Source organism: Camellia sinensis, chromosome 3 (assembly GCF_055761805.1).
Source record: "Camellia sinensis isolate YWXY chromosome 3, ASM5576180v1, whole genome shotgun sequence".
In the NCBI taxonomy this organism is placed as follows: domain Eukaryota; kingdom Viridiplantae; phylum Streptophyta; class Magnoliopsida; order Ericales; family Theaceae; genus Camellia; species Camellia sinensis.
In genome coordinates, this window is record NC_138963.1 from 212,088,643 (window position 1) to 212,108,369 (window position 19,727).

General features: G+C 35.0%; 1 protein-coding gene across 4 annotated transcripts; it reads right to left on the reverse strand.

The window, feature by feature from the left end:
* Positions 1 to 66: 66 nt before the first annotated feature.
* On the reverse strand, positions 67 to 5,838 carry LOC114319598 (J domain-containing protein required for chloroplast accumulation response 1). 4 transcript variants are annotated; one of them, XM_028266619.2, is made up of 10 exons: positions 5,474 to 5,721; positions 4,769 to 5,199; positions 3,110 to 3,990; positions 2,604 to 3,034; positions 2,309 to 2,420; positions 1,905 to 1,972; positions 1,491 to 1,556; positions 1,325 to 1,402; positions 604 to 780; positions 67 to 399 (listed from the first exon to the last, which is right to left on the reverse strand). In XM_028266619.2, exons 2-10 carry the CDS (start codon positions 5,098 to 5,100, stop codon positions 361 to 363), a joined length of 2,184 nt encoding a protein of 727 aa, XP_028122420.2. In that variant the 5' UTR covers positions 5,101 to 5,199; positions 5,474 to 5,721; the 3' UTR covers positions 67 to 360. The 4 variants fall into 4 exon arrangements, 3 of the variants coding, with proteins under 3 accessions (XP_028122420.2, XP_028122419.2, XP_028122418.2); XM_028266618.2 differs by having other exon boundaries at positions 2,604 to 3,031; positions 4,769 to 5,838; XM_028266617.2 differs by having other exon boundaries at positions 4,769 to 5,722.
* Positions 5,839 to 19,727: the final 13,889 nt, after the last annotated feature.

The window sequence follows — 19,727 nt, forward strand, 5'->3', positions numbered from 1 at the left end:
ACTAATTACCCAAGAAATAATGATCCAAGATGCCAAACACCTCCCCAATTCTCTCTCCAGAGAACATTAAAACAACCTATTTATTTACTTATTTTTGAAAGTGCATCAACTTCAGTTCATTTCATTGTGACCAAAGAGCATAACAAGAAATATGGTAGAAAAGTTTTTCTCACTCAACTTTTCTTGTAAGCACAACATGATGTATGTAAATGTCCTATACAAGAAACCATGCATATAATCTATATAAAATGTCAAAATGATATTTACATTTACATGCATATAGACTTGCCAAAAATATAGCACACACGATCGTTGTCCTCCACAAGTGTCCTATTGCCATCAGAGAATTCTACAGGTAAGTCATATCGCACCAAGTGAATTGAAATTATCCCATGAATCCTGTATGGAACACAGGAAAAAAATATTTGTAATTCAAACCTAAATATGTTTGAAAACGTCAAAATAGATTTACTTTGATATGATATATGCAGGCGAAAAATTATTTAGTAGTCCAGCAGCACAATTGTTAGGGTAGAACTCAACCTCAAAGTTGACTCTTGACCAATGAGGCCTAGGAAAAAATATGGATGAAGCTTTTTATACCTGCAAAATATCAAAAACTTTCTCTGCAATATATTTTTGTTGTGAAGCAGCACCCTTTTGCTGTAGCTTATCTGGGTGCAGACAGAGTAATGTTTTCTGATATACTCTCTTCACTGCACTTCCTTCAATTATATCAACAAGCGGCACAGGCTTCCAACCACTCCCAGGCCAAAGAACCTATTTATTAAGTGTAAACATCACTAGTCAGAGAGACAATGAAAGCATGGGCCTTACAGGAGATATTGTAACAATTAACAAATTTCTTAGTATCAATTTCCTATAAGAAGCACCAATCTTAGCATGCAGTTTCCTTTGCAATTTTGTCTTTAGTATTTCAGTATTTTATTTTTTTAGTTTTAGTTTAATTAGGCATTCCATGAATATTTGGTATCTATCTTAAGGGTTCAACAACATTTGTATAGTACTTCATCTCTGTGGATCCTGCTTTCTACTTATCACTTTCAGAAGGGCAGTCATGTAAGAATCTACCGAAAAGGTTTCCAGAGAACTGCAAATTAAAGATCAGTGTAATTTCTAAAAGAGACACAATAGTGTTGCAGGCCCTTTTCTAGTCATACAGTGAAGTGAATATGTCTGAAAAGTTCAAAGTCCTGAGCAAGCTTTTGTGTGGATTGCGGTCCACAGTTACAACATGAGGAAGAATTTTTTTTGCTACTAACAATTGATAGGAAGAAAAGAAAAAAAGAAGGAAAATGCTTACATATTGTAAAGTAGACAGCAATGAGTGAATGTTGCCTTCCTTCCCATTTGACCATTGCTGAATTTTAGCATCTGAAATCTGCATTGGATTTATAAGTAGGGTATAATTAATGCATTCTACTGAGATTGGAAGCAATGTTGCAATGAGGAAAAGATGTCAACATTACTTGGATATCATCGTAACCTTCCTCAGTCTGTAATAGCTTGTATTGGTCATGAGATAATTCTTTTATCTGTTCGTGCAGCAAGGATACTAGCTCATTAGTAAATTTAATTGCACTGAAAGAAACAAAAGAAACTACAGAGCTCTTAATGCTGTATAATCAGCTGTGCATGGTGCTATTAAGTGTTTTTAGTTTCCATTACATTATGACACATATGTCAACATGCAACTGGCATAAAAATTCTGCATAATTAATTATGAAATAAGGAACTATGTGCCACTAAGTGCCTTAGAAGACCAAACCCCCCACCCCCCCCCCCCCCCCCCCCCCCCCCCCCAAAAAAAAAAAAAAAAAAAAAAAAACGCACTGCAGCAAACGAGCAAATAGGAGGGGGGAAAAAACAAATACAACAATTACCACAAAGTCCTCTTGGAAGAGGTCATCTATATTCCCAACTGCAACCTTAGAACCATCAGGACGTGACTCTGAGAAGAAAGCACAAATAATTTGTGTGATGCATCTAGAAATGATCAAAGTACAATGATTTATAAACTGATCCACTTAAGAAAACTGAAATATAATATCAAATGCATAAAAAATTGAAGAGAATAGGCAGTTAGTTACTTAGAATTCTCTTGCTTCCCGTTGTGGTTCAATCATTTACATGTTCCTTAAGAAAGATGAAACTTTACACATTATTTTCATAATTGCTATTTCTGACTCATTAGTATTTCTAGTTTTCTTTTTTCTTTTTCTGGTTTTTTTTTTTTTTTGGTATGCAATGTGTAGTTCTCATCTGGTATGAAATTGAAGGAACTAACCAGAACTTGATGCTGAGGCATCTTTCTGACCAACTGAAATTTCACTCACACTAATGACTCTGGTCTTTGAGTGGGGCTGTTGTTGCTCTAACTCCTCAAAATTTTTGTCTACCTGAAGAATTAGCTGTATTTAAGTTAACAAAATCCAATAAAACCATTATGCAAAATGGATTACTTTGAACCTAGAATATTTCAAATGTATTCATTTATATCTGGTGCAGTGAAAACCATTATTTTGAACACAATGAGTGGAAACAAATTACCATATGTTAATAACATAGAAGAAAAAGACTACCTTGAAGGAAGCATTCGGTGGTGTTTTTGTCTTGTTCACGCTATGAAAATGATTTTTTCCATTTTTTTGGGTTATGTTAGCACTCCCTTCATTGTCTGCTCCAAAACTGCTTGTGCTTCTCCATCGAGAGCTCTGACTTCTGGTTTTGATATCATTTTTGGGTTGTGAAGTAGCTTCTTGGTTGAAAATCTTAACAAATTCTTTGACCTTTCCCTCAGCTCCATTTCTCCCAAGATTGTCTCCAGATGTTCTGCTTGAATCTTGCGAGTGAAGTTCATTCTCTTGAACCACTTCTTCTCTATTTGAATTAATTCTTTTGTCATCACATTCCTTTAAATTTTTACTGACATCAGCATTTGATTCAGATACTGTCATGTTTTTCACCATGCTATCTTTCCCTTCAGACTTTCTAATTAACTCATCATTACCTGCTGATAAGAAAATGGGTTTAGTGTTTAGAAACAGTGCAGATGTATTCACACACCTGACTTAAAACATGAAAGTACCTTGTCCCACATCTGTATCATAGAGCGGAGAACGCAGATGATTCAACTCAGGTTTCTGAGCTCCTTGCATACTTGTAGCAACCCCCTTTTCTGTAATTTCAACACCTGTTTCAGACACAGAATGAGATTTTATTTCTTCTCTTTTATCACTCAAGATGGCATCACCAGCTACAGTTTTGACGGTATTTGGAATCTTGTTGACAGAAATTGATCGTGGCATGGAAAGAACCGTGTCCTCAACAATATGGCAAGGTTCGACTCTGTCTTCAGTACTTGTTTCAAGAAGTGAGTCTCTATCTTGCTTCCTGCCTTCAGTGTAAGGGGACTCATTATTTGCTGATACACTATAGTTGAGAAAGTGAAGATCAGAATCATGCCCATTTGCTGCTTCCAAACCATTACTAGTTATAGTGTCACGTTCAATCCTTCCATTAGAGCTTGAACATCTCTTAGTTTTAACCCTTGCTTTTGATTTTGGACTGTTACCTAACCTAAGATGCATTGGTACCGCTTTGCTTGCCCATTTGTATATAGAGAAGTGAAACCGGCTGCTATTGCTTGGAGCTTCTGTGTTTTTCAAATCCTTTTTCAAGTTGCCTCTATCCATTGACTCCAATTCACCAGATTTGGTTATGCATGGTGGCTCCTTGTTGCTAAGAGAAAATTCATGGGACAAAGGGCTTGGGCGATAAGATTGATGAATTTCACTTCTCAACTCATCCTCTTCCTGGAAAGCTTCACTTAACTGTCTAGACAGAGGAGAGCTTGGTGTGTATACACAATTTATCCCATTTGAAGCGGGATCCTTGCCTCTGTATGAACTGCGATTGCTCGAAGCAAATGCAGGAAACTCCGTTGTTTTTGTCAATTTGGCAGGAAGGCTAGAAAATCAAAGCAATTCAAGTGAGGATTTTAAAATTGCATGATAATAAGGAGATAGATCACGGAACTAAATGTGCACCCGATTGTGTAGTGCTATGGAGAGTGATCAATGAGCAACAAATATAATTTAACGAGCAAAAAAATGTGAGAAATTTTATTTAATGGAGGGAACTTCAAAGAAAAAATATTAGATTACTTTCCATCTAAAAGTGAAAAAAAGTAAATGTGCAATTGTTATTGTATGGAACTGTGGAAACTGATAAGTAAGAAACAAGAAAATTCAAGGACAGTTGAGAAAAATATTAGATCTGGCACCGATACTTTTATGCTGTGTTTGGTTGGGAGATTTGGGGAGGGATTTGGAAAGGGAAATGGAAAAGGTAGGTGAAATGTGAATAAAATATGTATATATTTCACATAATTTCACACACCTTTTCTCTTTCCCTTTCCAAATCCCTCCACAAATCCCCCAACCAAACACACCATAAATAGTTTAATAACAAAAGTAATTCAAGGAATACTAAAAACATTGACATGCCCAATTCAAATTATGTAGAATTTATTGAGAACCCATCATTAGCAGTGGTAGCAATCAATATCAACAAAGAACATGAGCAACATCATATCAAGAAGCTCTAAAATATTGAATTGCGATACAAACTATTTTAGTATGCTGCAATATCACAACAATCCTGCATATAGTCTGCCATTATTTGAAAGATATACACATCATATCTGCAAAAAATTAATTTAAATACGATTGAGAGAAGCCAAAACCTTAATTGAAATTGAGCAGGAAGTGAATTGCCAAAAGGATCAGCTCTTGAACGAAGAGAATGGGAAGGGGTCGAGACCAGCGAACCAGGGGTCGAGCAAGAAGGGTATTGATTAGACCTTCTTGGTGAACTCAAAGACTCATCTACCCTGAAAATGTCATCAAAGAAGTCATCGCTCGTGTATCGCCGATGATTCACAGTTTCCTCGCCAAACACTGGCATTTCATTCAGGCCAGACCACGGATTTTGAGGCAAAACCCTATCATCCTCTCCCCTAGTTGTGTTTCCAGTAGAATTCATGCTTTTAGTGAAGCTATATCGCATCTCCTGCATCGAGAACCGCCTCGGTGGGCCGCCAAAGACGTCGTGAAAATCAATATCTGAGTCTTTCAAAGGTTTTTGAGGGCAATAACTCAGTAAAACGTTTTCTCTCTGAGCAAACCTCTCCATATTAATCGAACCAACCCAGCCAAAACCAATTATCAATAATCAACAACCAAAGAAACGGCTCTGATTAGCTGAGAATTCAAATTTTGAAAAAATGGAGGGAAAATCTACATCAACTTTTGAACTCCTTTACATAAAGCCATTTCAATAACATGAATCATAAGCGAACAGTTTCAAATTCAAGAAATTATGCGTTGTCCTGTGCTTAGACACCACAATCAGAGTCTACCTACAGAGAATTGAAGCTGATGACACATACCTTTTTGTTTAATGGTTGAGCATGGAATGAATTTCAGAGAGTGGAACTACATTTGAAATTGAGGAAGAGACAAGAAAAGAAGAAGAAGACATATGACAGAGTGGGGTTGAGGATTAGTGAGAATTAAAACCACAAGAGGTCGAGATGATCTCGGTGTATGGTACCTGTTTGGATAAGAAGAAAATTCCAAAAAAATGTCATTGGGCTGTCACGGCTAGCACGCCCTTTGAATTTTACTACTAATTTTCTTGGCGCCTGTTTCCCGGAATGTTTGTGACAGGGAAAAAAAGAACAACTTATAATTCCAACTTGAGAGGAAAGATGTCTTATCGGATCGGATCGGATCGGTTTTACAACAAATCAATAATTAAACCAGTACTTATGATTCTAAAAAAAAGTAAGAATTTTAAGAAAAAGTAAGAATTGTAATTGAATAATTAAATTTATAAAATTGGATTCGAATCAAATAATAGAAATCAGTTTGATTTGATTTGATTCTAATGGTTATAAAAATTTTATATAACAATAAATATAATATATATTTTACGTTAGTAAATAAATTAACAATAATTAATTTGATTAAATTGGTTTGAGTTTATCAATTTCACAATAAAAACTATTTATAAGAAATTTTTTATATTTTAATTTTTATATATAAAAGATATAAAATAATAATAAATAAATATGTCACGATTCGGTTTGATTCAGTTTGGAATCCTAACTAAAGCCTTAGAATCGAGACTCAAACCAATTTAAATGATTCTACTATTTCAAAATCACAATTATAATCAAAACTAATAAAAACTAGACTAATCGATAATTTGGACTGGATTAGGAAATACTTATAGGAAATCTCAAAATTTATAGGGAAATAATTTGGAGTTCTATTTTTTTGGGGGGGAAAAATTTCATATTAATGTACAACTTCAAAAGAAATTACAAGTGATAGTGTTTATAAATACTAATAATAAAAATTACAATTTTTTATTATAAATATCTAATAATTTTCTCAAATTAACACTAATTAGTAATTCTTCTTTTTTTTTTTTTTAAGTTGAAAAGATAATAATATTTTGAAATATTATATTATTCTTACTTATTTGTACATTTTTCATATATTTGTCTGAGCCATATATCTGTCCATATTATTTTTTTGTAATTTTTTTTCCTATGTCATTCACTTGATTTGTCTATTTATCCATATCACTATCATCAGCAATTGTCATCCACCGACAACTGTCCTACCCAACCGATTGGCGGTTGTCCAATGATCTATCTGCATTAGGTAAACAACAATGATTCATCCCACTAAAAATATCACTACTAATAGCACTAATGCATTAAAAAAGTAAAAAAAAAAAAAATACAACTCCAAGACCAAAATATCACATCATTAATAACGGGACCCACTGCCACCTAATTAGTGGGAGCACTAATTAGTGCTCTCAAGCATTTTTCTTAGACAAAACTAGAGAAGAAAAAAATAAAGAAAAAAAAAATATTCAAAACAATAATTTTGGATAGGAAAATGCATGAGACCCCAGTGGGGGTGCTGCGGTCCCTTTTGATTGGTCCAAATTTTTTTTTTTTTCTTCCATTGGCAGCCCCTACGTGAAGGTAGGGGTGCTGGGGTCCTCAACATTGCCGTTTTGGGTAAATTACAAACATATACCTGAGATTTACTTTAAGTTATAAATAATTACATTATGTCCCTGGGGTTTCTAACTTTATAACAAATATGTCATTTTATTAATAAATCATCAAGTTAATTAATAATTTTTAATAATGTTTTAATTTTATTTTAATTAATAATTCAGATAATTTTATTATTGTATAGGTGTACAAATAGAAATTTTATTTTTTCAATTAATTCTGTTAAATAAAAAATTATGACAATAAAGTATTTGTAATTTTTCAAACCATAAGAGGCAATTCGTATTTTAAGCAAATCTTAAAGGGTGTATTTGTAATTTACCCAATAATTTATTATTCTGATCGAACAATTTCATTAAATATATCTTTATAATGGTTCGTTTGAGATATGAGTTGGTTTTTTAACTTTTTAATTTTTTGACTATTTTATCTTGAGTTAAAAAATCTCGTTTGAGATAGCCTTTTTGATTTTTTTTTTTTTTACTTTTGTAACATAAAAAATTAAATAATTATGATTTTGATGTGACATTTTGTCTTAATAACTTTTTAACCTATTTTGTAAACCTAATGTCATATATATATATATATATATATATATTATATAAGGAAAATTGAGTTTTTAGGGACAACCCTTCTAGGAGCTCCAAACACTCATTCTAAAATTATTGAATTTTTTAAATTTTAAACAATTAAGAAAATTTCCATTAACTAGCTTCTATTTACCTTTTATTCTTTTATTTTATAATCTCACATCAGAAAAAGAAAGAATAAGTGAATTGTTTTACTTGTATAAAATGAATCTTATATTCTCATTTATATAAGCAAAAATGATATTTTTAGTTAGAAATCTTATGATTAATATCTCATACTAATTTTTTTTGATTTTTTTTTTAATTTTAACAATTAAAAAAATCCTCATTGGCTAGTTTCTATTTAACTTTTATTTTAGAATCCCATATAAAGATTTTGATTTTAAAAATAATTTTGTATGAGATATTGAAACTCTCATAATATCTTTGCTTAAAAATATTCTTTTGTAAAATATACAGATATATTGATAATCTTAACGTCTCTCTTACTAATTCAATGGCCCCGTTTGGTAGAGCTGTGAGAAAATGCTTATAGCTTATGCCTAAACAGCTTATAGCTTATAACTTTCAGCTTAAGCTGATTTTTAGCTTATTCTTAAAGCATCTCCTGCCCCACTCAAAGAATAAGCTGTTTTCTGACTTCCACAAAGCTATAAGCTATAAGCTATAAGCTAAACCAAACACATCAAAATAGCTTAAATTAAGCTGAAAGCTGAAATAAGCTGAAATTAAGCTGTACCAAACAGGGCCAATATCTCATACTAATTTAAGGGCTATTTTAGAAAGTAGGTTAAAAATTAACACACTTCCCTCTCTCACAAAAAAATTAAAAAATAACTTTTAATAATCTTTCCAAAACACACCTAAATTCTCTGTAAGTAGACTCTGATTATGCTTAGACGCCGCAATCAGAGCCTACTATAGGGAATTGAAGCTGATGACACATACCTTTTTGTTTAATGGGTGAGCTGGGAATGAATTTGAGAGGGTGGAACTAATTTTGAAACTGAGGAAAGAGACAAGAGAAGAAGAAGAAGAAGACAGATGAGAGAGTGGGGTTAGGGTTGAGGATTAGTGAGAATTAAAACCACAAGAGGTCGACATAAGGATCTCGGTGTATGGTACTTGTTTGGATAAGAAGAAAATTCCAAAGTGGTGTCATTGGGCTATCACGCTAGCATGGCCCTTTGACTTTTACTACTAGTTTTCGGAATTGGCGTCTGTTTCCCCGAATAATTGTGACAGGGAAAAAAACAAACAATTTATAATTTGAACTTGAGAGGAAAGATGTCTGATAACTAAGGCTGTATACCGATCGGATTGGTTTGGTTTTAAAACAAATCAGTAATTAAACCAGTTCTCATAATTTTTAAAAAATAAGAATTGAACAATTAAACTTATGAAATTTGATCAGACTCGAATAACAATAATCGGTTTGATTCAATTCGACTATGCAGTTCTAAAAAATTTATATAACAACAAATATAATATATATTTTACGTTAGTAAATAAACTAACAATAATTAATTTGGTTAAATTGGTTAGAATTTATCAATTTTACAATGAAAACTATTTATAAGAAATTTTTTATATTTTAATTTTTATATATAAAATAATAATAAATAAATATGTCACAGTTCGATTTGTTTCAGCTCGGAATCCTAACTAAAATCTTAGAATCAAGAATCAGACAAATTTAAATGATTCCACTATTTCAAAATCACAACCATAATCAAAACTAATAAAAACTAGATTAAACCGGTGATTTGGACCGGATTAAGAAATACTTATAGAGAATCTCAAAATTAGTAGGGAAGTAATTTCGAGTTCTATTTTTTCTTGGAAAAATTTCATATTAATGTACAACTCAAAAAGAAATTACAAGTGATAAAGTTTATAATTACTAATAATAAAAATCATAATTTTTTTTGGTTGTAAATATTTAATAATTTTCTCAAATTAACACTAATTTGTAATTCTTCTTTTTTTTTTTCTTCCTTTAGTTAAAAAAGATAACAGTACTTTGAAATATTATATTATTCTTACTTATTGTACATAATCCATATATTTGTCTAAGCCCCATATATGATATATGTCCACATTATTTTTTTATTTGATTTTTCACGTGTCATTCACTTAACTTGTCTATTTATCCATATCACTACCATCATCAAAGAAAATGTCTCGTACCTCAAATTTTGTGGCTCAAAAGTGACTCAAATGGTCGTTTTGGCCATTTTTATGTTGTTTTGTACTCAAAACGACGTCGTTTTGGCCATTTGAACCACTTTTGAGCCACAAAATTTGAGCTACGTAGCATTGTCGCATCATCAATTGTCATCATCAACCAACAACTGTCCTACCCAACCTGTTGGCGATTGTCGATCTATCTGCATTGGGTAAGAGAAGAAAAAAATATAAAAATAAAGTCATTCAAAATAATAATTTATTATTCTTATTGCAAAATTTCATTAAATATATCTTTATAATGGTTCGTTTGGAATGTAGGTTGTTTTTTTGACTTTTTAACTATTTTATCTTAGAGCTGAAAAGTCTCGTTTAGAATATATTTTTTATTTTTTACTTTTCTTGTAAAAAAATGAAATGATTATTATGGTTTCGATGTGACATTTTATTTTATTAAATTTTTAACTTATTTTGTGATTTTGTGGTTAAAATAACTTTTTAACGCCAAAATCTTCTATGCCAAATGAGTGCAAAATAAGGAAAAATTATTGATAAATCCTATTTAGAAGTGTTTTAACCTAAGAAATTCATGAAGAAAATTTTTAACCCATTTAGTCCCATATATGTATAATTTTATTCCATAAAGTCTTTTTTCTTAATTTACACTATTTTCTTGGACACTTATGCCCTTATATTTAATTTTGATACCCTTATAAATATTTTTTGAATGGTTAACAATTTTATGATGTGAAATTGGCTCGTGGGCGGCCCGAAACCCGCCCGCGAGCCGGGACGGGCCCGACCCATTGACAATGTGAATATTCACATTGACATGTTAACATTCACATTAATAGGAGTGTAAAATTGGCCCACATCCCGTGGTGGCGCGAAACCCGCCCGCGGCCCATGGGCGGCCCGGGGCGGGCCCAGTCCGATCCGTTGATAATGTGAATATTCACATTGACATATTAACATTCACATTGATAAGAGTATAAAATTGGCCCGTGGCCCATGGGCGACAAAAAGCCCGCCCGCCGCCCGGGACGGACCCGGCCCGTTGACAATGTGAATATTCGCATTGACATGTTAACATTCACATTGATAGGAGTGTAAAATTAACCCGCGCCTCGTGGCTGCCCGAAACCCGCCCACGGCCATGGGGGCCCGGGCAGGCCCGGCCCGCCCTGTTGACAATGTGAATATTCATATTGATATGTTAACATTCACATTGACAAGAGTATAAAATTGGCCAGCGGCCCAGGGCGGGCCCGACCCGGCCCGTTGATAATATAAATATTCACATTGACATATTAACATTCGCATTGATAGGAGTATAAAATTGGCCAGCGGCCCAAGGCAAGCCCGACCCGGCCCGTTGATAATGTGAATATTCACATTGACATGTTAACATTCACAAAGTGTAAAATTAGCCTGCGCCTCGTGGCTGCCCGAAACCCACCCACGGTCCATGGGCGGTCCCTGCCCGGCTTGTTGACAATGTGAATATTCACATTGACATGTTAACATTCACATTGATTAGAGTATAAAATTGGCCCGCAGCCCATAGATGGCCAAAGCCCGACCGCCGTCCGGGGCGGGCCCGGCCCGGCCCGTTGACAATGTGAATATTCACATTGACATGTTAACATTCACATTAATAGAAGTGTAAAATTAGCCCACGCCTAGTGGTTTCCCGAAACCCGCTCAAGGCCCATAGGCGGCCCGGGGCGAGCCCGGCCCGGCCGGCCTGTTGACAATGTGAATATTCACATTGACATGTTAACATTCACATTGATAAGAGTATAAAATTGGCCAGCGGCCCCAAGGCGGGCCCGACCCGGCCCGTTGACAATGTGAATATTCACATTGACATGTTAACATTCACATTGATAAAAGTGTAAAATTGGCCCGTAGTCCGTGGGCAGCCCGAAGCTCGACCGCAGCCCGAGGCAGGCTTGACCCGACCCGTGACAATGTGAATATTCACATTGACATGTTAACATTAACATTGATAGGAGTGTAAAATTGCCCGTTGCCCGAAGCTTGCCTGCGGCCCGGGATAGGCCTGGCCCGGCCCGTTGACAATGTGAATATTCACATTAACATGTTAAAATTCACATTGATAGGAATGTAGAATTGGCCCGCGGCCCGTGGGCTGCCCGAAGCCTGCCCACGGCCCGGGGCAGGCTCGTTTCAGTCCGGACCCGAACATGTCCGAGACCCTAGGTTAGGGCCTAGGTCATCACTTTGAAGCCCGACCCGGCCCATCGGCCCGCTTAAGGCCCATTCAAGACTCAGTCCGAGACCCAGCCCGGCCGAGGCGCAATGTATTTTTTTGTGAAAAATAATAAAATTTTGGTAGAAAAAATTAAATTTTTTTTTTAAAAAAATGGCCAGGCCCGCCCAAGCCCAACCTAAGCTCGAGGCTAGGCCTAGGCCCACCGGCCCGACCCGAGGCTCGATCCATCGGCACGTCCAAAGCCCAAATACCCTTGTGCCAGGGCAAGGGCCTAGGCCTAATTTTTTGGCCCGTGGGCCGGCCCGACCTAGCCCGAGAAAGGCTCGTTTGGGCCCAGGCTAGAGCCTAGTCCGAGACCCTAGGCTAGGGCCTGGGCCATCACTTTGAAGCCCGGCCCATCGGCCCGGTTAAGGCCCATTCAAGGCTCGGTCCGAGGCCCGTCCAGCGCCGAGGCCTAGTGTCTTTTTTTGTGAAAAATAATAAAATTTTGGTAGAAAAAATTAAAAAGAATTAAAAAAAAATGGCCAGGCCCGCCCACGGGCCGTGGGCGGGTTTTGGACAGCCACGAGACACGGGCTAATTTTACACTCCTATCAATGTGAATGTTAACATGTCAATGTGAATATTCACATTGTCAACGGGCCGGGCTAGGCCCCGCCCTGGGCCGCTGTCTAATTTTATACTCTTATCAATGCGAATGTTAACATGTCAATGTGAATATTCACATTGTCGACAGGCCGCCCACAGGCCGTGGGCCGGTTTCGGGCAGTCACGAGGCGCGGGCTAATTTTACACTCCTATCAATGTGAATGTTAACATGTCAATGTAAATATTCACATTGACAACGGGCCGGGCGGGCTTTTGGCCGCCCATGGGCCGCGGGCCAATTTTATACTCTTATCAATGTGAATGTTAACGTGTCAATGTGAATATTCACATTGTCAACAGGCCGGATCGGGGCCACCCATGGACCGCGGGCGGGTTTCAAGCCGCCACGGGACGCGAGCCAATTTTACACTCCTATTAATGTGGATGTTAACATGTCAATGTAATTATGCACTTTGTCAATGGGCCGGGCCCGCCCCGGCCCGACTCAAATTTTTTCAGGCACCCACGAGGATCGACATGGGCTGGGCCCCTGTAACGCCCCGACCCTTTACACGTCATCGATATTGTACGCTTTGGGTCATGCCCGCACGGATTTGTTCTTCCCAGTGCGTCACCCATCCTAGAACTACTCCAGCCTAAGCACGCTTAACTGGGGAGTTCTAATAGGGATTTCACCACTTGGGAAAAGGTCTCGATGCTATATAAGGGTCCAGGTTTTTACTTTTATAGCCTAGGAACTCCCCCTCCATTCCCAATGTGGGACACCGGGGCCTTACAATCCACCCCCCATAAGGCTGTACGTCCCCGTGTAGTAGTCTGCCTGCTCGCAAGCCCGCCCACATGCACCGAGAGACACCAGGGGCCCACACTCGGTACTCCGGAGAGTCGGCTCTGATACCATTTGTAACGCCCCGACCCTTTACACGTCATCGATATTGTACGCTTTGGGTCATGCCCGCACGGATTTGTTCTTTCTAGTACGTCACCCATCCTAGAACTACTCCAGCCTAAGCACGCTTAACTGGGGAGTTCTAATAGGGATTTCACCACTTGGGAAAAGGCCTCGATGCTATATAAGGGTCCAGGTTTTTATTTTTATAGCCCAGGAACTCCCCCTCCATTCCCAATGTGGGACACCGGGGCCTTACAGCCCCTGTACATTGACGATATGAACATTCACATTGACGGTGTGAACATTCACATTAGGGGTATTTTGGTAATTATGTCACCCATAGAACTTATTGAAACATAAGAAAATAATGTGAACTAAATGGAACATAAGTAGATGAAAAGAATATTTTGGTCTTCTTATCTCAAATAGGACCTAATGGAATAGTAAAAAATAATATGGATTGGATGGAATAAATCTCTTAGAAAGTGAATTTATCAAAAAAGCTCTTGCAAAATAATTCTTAGACCTAATGTCATATACCAAAAAAGAAAATTAAAATTTTACCATTTTTCTCTATTTTGAAAAGGGCATAAAGTAATAAATAGTATACCATGAGTTATGGACCATTTAGTTCCATAAATATTCTTATGAATCTATAAGATCTATATCATATTAAAGAGTAATGTTAGGAATATCAAAATTTTTATCAAATATCTTACATGGGGTAGGTCCCACATAAGTGTGGGGTCAACATTCATGTGTGACATTTGGTAAAAATTTTGAGACCTCCAGCATTTTCCCACATTAAATTCTTTCAAATGAAGCAAACCCACATTTGAAAATATAATAAGGTAATAGTACACACATTAGATAGATGTCTCATTGTCATATTTTAATAATGACACATTTTGCAAAAATTTAATAAACCAATAGTGCACAAATGTCCTATTGTCACATTTTAAGAAAGTGACACATTTGACAAAAAATTAATAAAACAACAGTACACACATTAAAATAATGTCTTATTGCCATATTTAAAAAATTACATATTTGGCAAAAAGTATAGTAAAATAATAGTGCACAAATGTCTCATTGCCTTATTTTAAGAAGAATGACACATTTGTCAAAAGATTAACGTGCACTTCAACTAATCTCGAGACCCGCGCAAAACATTCTTCCACGTGAGTCAGGCAAATCTCATATTTAGAATCTCCAAAAAATATAATGAAATGATCTTACAATGTATATTTTTGAATTCAATGGAATTTAATTATCTAAAAAAAAGAGATGACACTTATGAACAAATTTCCATTTGAAAAATTGATTGTTACTTTACTCCAATTTTCAACAACGGTAATGCTACGTCGCTCGAAAAAAGTCCCCCCGAATCCCCCTAATCCCAGAAACGACGTCGTTTCTGCATTTTTTTTTTTTTCCTGGTTCAATCAGAAACGAGGGAGAAGAAGAAGGAAGAAGGAGAAGAGAAGAGAAGAGAAGAGAAGGAAAAAGGAGGAGGAGAAGGAGGAGGAGGAAGGAGGAGGACTGGAGGGGGCCATAACCACGGGGAGGAGGAGGCGGAGGCGAGGCAGAGGCGGGGGCTACCGGACACGACGATCGGGCAGAGGCGGGGGCTACCGGACACGACGATCGGGCAGAGGACGACGATCGAGCTCCTCCTCTTCCCTCTCTTCCCTCTCTTCTGAACTCCTCCTCTTCCCTCTCTTCTCTTCTCTTCTCTCTCTCTCTCTCTCTCTCTTCTGAAATTAGGGGGATTCGGGGGAGGAAATTAGGGGGACAAATCGTTATCCTTTCAACAAAGCAATCTTAGTTCATTTATTTGCATCTTTACTTTTGTTCCGTCAACCCAATCTCTATTTTGAATGGATCGATGGGTCCACTCTTGACCTATGAGTATCCAAAACCGTCATATCGCCATATTTATTTTCAAGCTGTATTGGATCAGGTTACCCAAACAATTTTCTAAAATCTTTAAATAAAACTTTAACATTACAAACAATATTAGAATACATACATCACAAACCCATAAATTAAATTTGTGGGTTACTTACTTTTTAAAATTATATAAATATTTTTTTAAATATTTTTAATACACTCGGAACAAATTTAAGGTGTGTTACTCCCCAGATGGGCATTTGTTAAAATTATGTATATATTTAAAAAAAAAGTTTTTAAAATGATGTACTTTTTTACTCGAGTTATGCGAGGGACCCCAAATGAATTACCAAATATTTTACTAAATCTCTCACATGAGTGTGATATTCACACAAATCACATGTGTGTGGATCTCACACCATGTGAGAAGTTTAATAAAATATTTGGTAATTCATTTGGGTCATTTTCCTTTTTACTCAATGCATAATTTATGGCTAGTTTCCAAATATGACAATTATGACTAATGTACCTTTAATTAGTGTGAATTTAATAATTTTTGACAATCTTTTATAAGGGTAAGAATTTGTATACGACAAGATAACACGACTCGAATTATATACAAAGTTAGTGTTAGTATTTTTTTTTTTCATAATAATACCAAATATATATATATATATAATTAAATTAAATAAAATAGAAATGACAAAACAATCTTAGTTTTTTTATTATTATTAAATAATGAAATATGGAATAAACTACAAAACTAAAAATATAAGAATAAACTAGATTGCATCATGGAACTCACATAAACAAAATCACTAATAAAATAAATTAGTAACATGGATAAATAAATATTAGAACTCATTGAAGTAAAATTAATTCCGAAAGATTAAAGAACAAATGACAAGAGAAGCAAACCGAAACATGTGGTTTACATAGTTTTCTTAAAACAGAATTGTTGTCTCACTGAAGGGTGCTACAAAAACGTCGACGTCTGTCTCCCAAGGTACGAGGATCGATGTCAGCTACTACAGGAGCATGTCCTAGATAGCTTCAGTGAATTGACTAAGGACAACACTCTCTCCCTGACAATAACCAAAGAATGGGCTTGCAAAAAGAAGATATGAAAAAAAAAAGAAAAGCCTTTTAATTTTTCGTTTGGTGTAAACATATATCCAACTTTATTTAAAGAAAATTACAAATTTTCCGCATCTTAATGTCATACTTTTAAGTTGGAGGGGAAATGTCATTTTTATAGTTGTAGGGAAGAAGTCTTAGCCATGAAAACTATCATAAAATCTAGTATCAATGTTCATCAACTCTAGTAAATAAACTAACAATAATTAATTTGGTTAAATTGGTTAGAATTTATCAATTTCACAATGAAAACAATTTTTAAGAAATTTTTTATATTTTAATTTTTATATATAAAATAATAATAAATAAATATGTCACAGTTATGTTCGATTCAGTTTGGAACCCTAATTAAAGCATTAGAATTGAGAATCGGACCGATTTAAACGATTCTACTATTTCAAAATCACAACCATAATTAAAACTAATAAAAACTAGACTAAACATGATTTGGACCGGATTAGAAAATACTTACAGGGAATCTCAAAATTTATAGGGAAATAATTTGGAGTTCTATTTTTTCTTGGAAAAATTTCATATTAATGTACAACTTAAAAAGAAATTACAAGTGGTAAAGTTTATAAATACTTATAATAAAAATCAGAATTTTTTTTTGGTTGTAAATATTTAATAATTTTCTCAAATTAACACTAATTAGTAATTCTTCTTTTTTTTTCTTTTAGTTAAAAAGAAAATAATATTTTGAAATATTATATTATTCTTACTTATTTGTACATAATCTATATATTTGCCTGAGCCCCATATTTGTCCATATTATTTTTTTAATTTATTTTTTCACGTGTCATTCACTTAATTTGCCGATTTATCCACATCACTACCATCATCAATTGTCATCATCAACCGAGAACTGTCCTACCCAACCGGTTGGCAATTGTCGAGTGATTTATCTGCATTGGGTAAGAGAAGAAAAAAAAGTAAAAATAAAATCATTCAAAACAATAATTTATTATTCTCACCGAACAATTTCATTAAATATATCTTTATAATGATTTGTTTAGGATGTGGATTGATTTTTTGACTTTTTGACTATTTTACCTAGGAGCTAAAAAGTCTCGTTTAGAATAGATTTTTTAATTTTTTTTTTACTTTTGTGATAGAAAAAATGAAATGATTATAGTTTCGACGTGACATTTTGTCTTATTAACTTTTTAACTTATTTTGTCATTTTGTAGTTGAAATAGTCTTTTAACCCCAAAATCTTCTATGCCAAAAAAAGTACAAAATAATTCTTAGACCTAATCTCATATACCAAAAGAGAAAATTAAGTTTTTACCATTTTTCTCTATCTTGAAAAAAGGGCATAAAGTAATAAATAGTATATCCATGAGTTATGGACCATTTAGTCCCATAAATATTCTTATGAACCCATAAGATCTATATCACATTAAAGAGTAATGTTAGGAATATCAAAATTTTTAGTAAGTATTTTACCAAATGTCTCACATGGGGTAGGTCCCACATAAGTGTGGGGTCCACATCCATGTGTGACATTTGATAAAATATTTTGTAAAAATTTTGAAACCTCTAGCATTTTTGTAACGCCCCCAAAATAATACAATAAATACACCTCAAACATATATTAAAACAGTATGAATCAAAGTAAATAGTCATTTCATTACATGAAGTTAATAATACAAAAGGGTTTAACATAATTAAATGCCCTGTTGACTTACATCTTTTCCAAGCCTTGACTTCGTCACACAAAATGAGACTAGCTTATACACATTTAGTCCTAGGCTTTACAAAAATATACAATACAAATTAAAGAAGCTCTTGCGACCAAAATATCCCTCCAAGCTATTGCCTTGGTGGAGGTAAGTCACCAATACCTGAAAATGTTATTCCCAAATAGGGTGAGCCACAGCCCAGTAGAAATCATCTAGCACAATATATGAAACTTAGCAAAGATATAAGTACACTATGCATACACAATGCCAGTGATAGAGACATCCACACTTTATATAATCATAAGGTACCAATTTCCATTCATTTCAATATGTGAACCAGTTTCATTATCTCTTTAACTATCCAAATGAGACTTCAACTCATTAGTTCTACCATCATATCAACAATGCATGAACATTTCAAACTTTTCTTTCACGGAAATTTCGTCCGCGGGCAGCTGTCAAACGGGACCCATGTAAACGTAGGCTATACAAGTAATACAATTGCCATTTTACAGATATTTCGTTAGTGGGCTAGGCACCTATGTATAAATTTCGGGACTTTCACCCAAGACACTCCGGCCAACTTAATTATAATGGAGTCCAATCCCTTTCTCCTCTCAAACAATCATTCATACATATACAATGTATTTAAACACAACATCAAACAATGGAGTACATCCCCTTTCCACTCCCACATAATCATACATGTACAATCTATATAAGCATAGTTATATCCAATGTCAAACAACAAGAGATTATTTTTTATTCACCTAATCCTCATGCAATTTCTACAACAATCGTAGCTATCCTCTACTGATAGCTCAATACAGTTATTTCTAAATAGATATTCAATCTCATGACAGATAATTTATTCAAATTTCCAAAGAATGAGTTAATACATAACTTATCCCACCATTCATATCAATGCTCTCTCAATTTCACATTTCTACGGCAATTTCAATTATCTCTATAAAATAATCATGATAGTCATTTTAGGGCAAAACTTTCCCTTTCCTAATTATCAACCCCAAATATCATTTCTAACCATTGTAACTCAACACCATTTCATTTTCAAAACCCACATTCATGTATTTCATGTTTAACAACAATCCCTCTTTCCATATATACCCAAACCCTAGGTTTGCTTACAATACCCTCAAATCACATCATTGTTACACATGAATACACATAACTAAGCTAAATATCATATAGAGGTGTAGAAAAGATCCCTACCTCAAAGGAAGAAAATGAGTCAAACAAAGGAGAAATTCCAAGAACGCCGAAACTCACTTCTATTCGGATCAAAGTGTAGATCTTGACAAGCTCTACCTTTTCCTCAAAGGCACTAGGGTGAAAAGATCAATGGATC

Excerpts from the sequence above, each read along its gene's own strand:
- LOC114319598 (XM_028266617.2), bottom strand. The coding sequence starts at position 5,217 with ATGGAGAGGTTTGCTCAGAGAGAAAACGTTTTACTGAGTTATTGCCCT. Across the intron at positions 2,421-2,603 it reads CACCGAATGCTTCCTTCAAG|GTAGACAAAAATTTTGAGGA; the intron begins GTAGTCTTTTTC and ends CTAATTCTTCAG. Across the intron at positions 400-603 it reads AAGTTTTTGATATTTTGCAG|GATTCATGGGATAATTTCAA; the intron begins GTATAAAAAGCT and ends TGTTCCATACAG.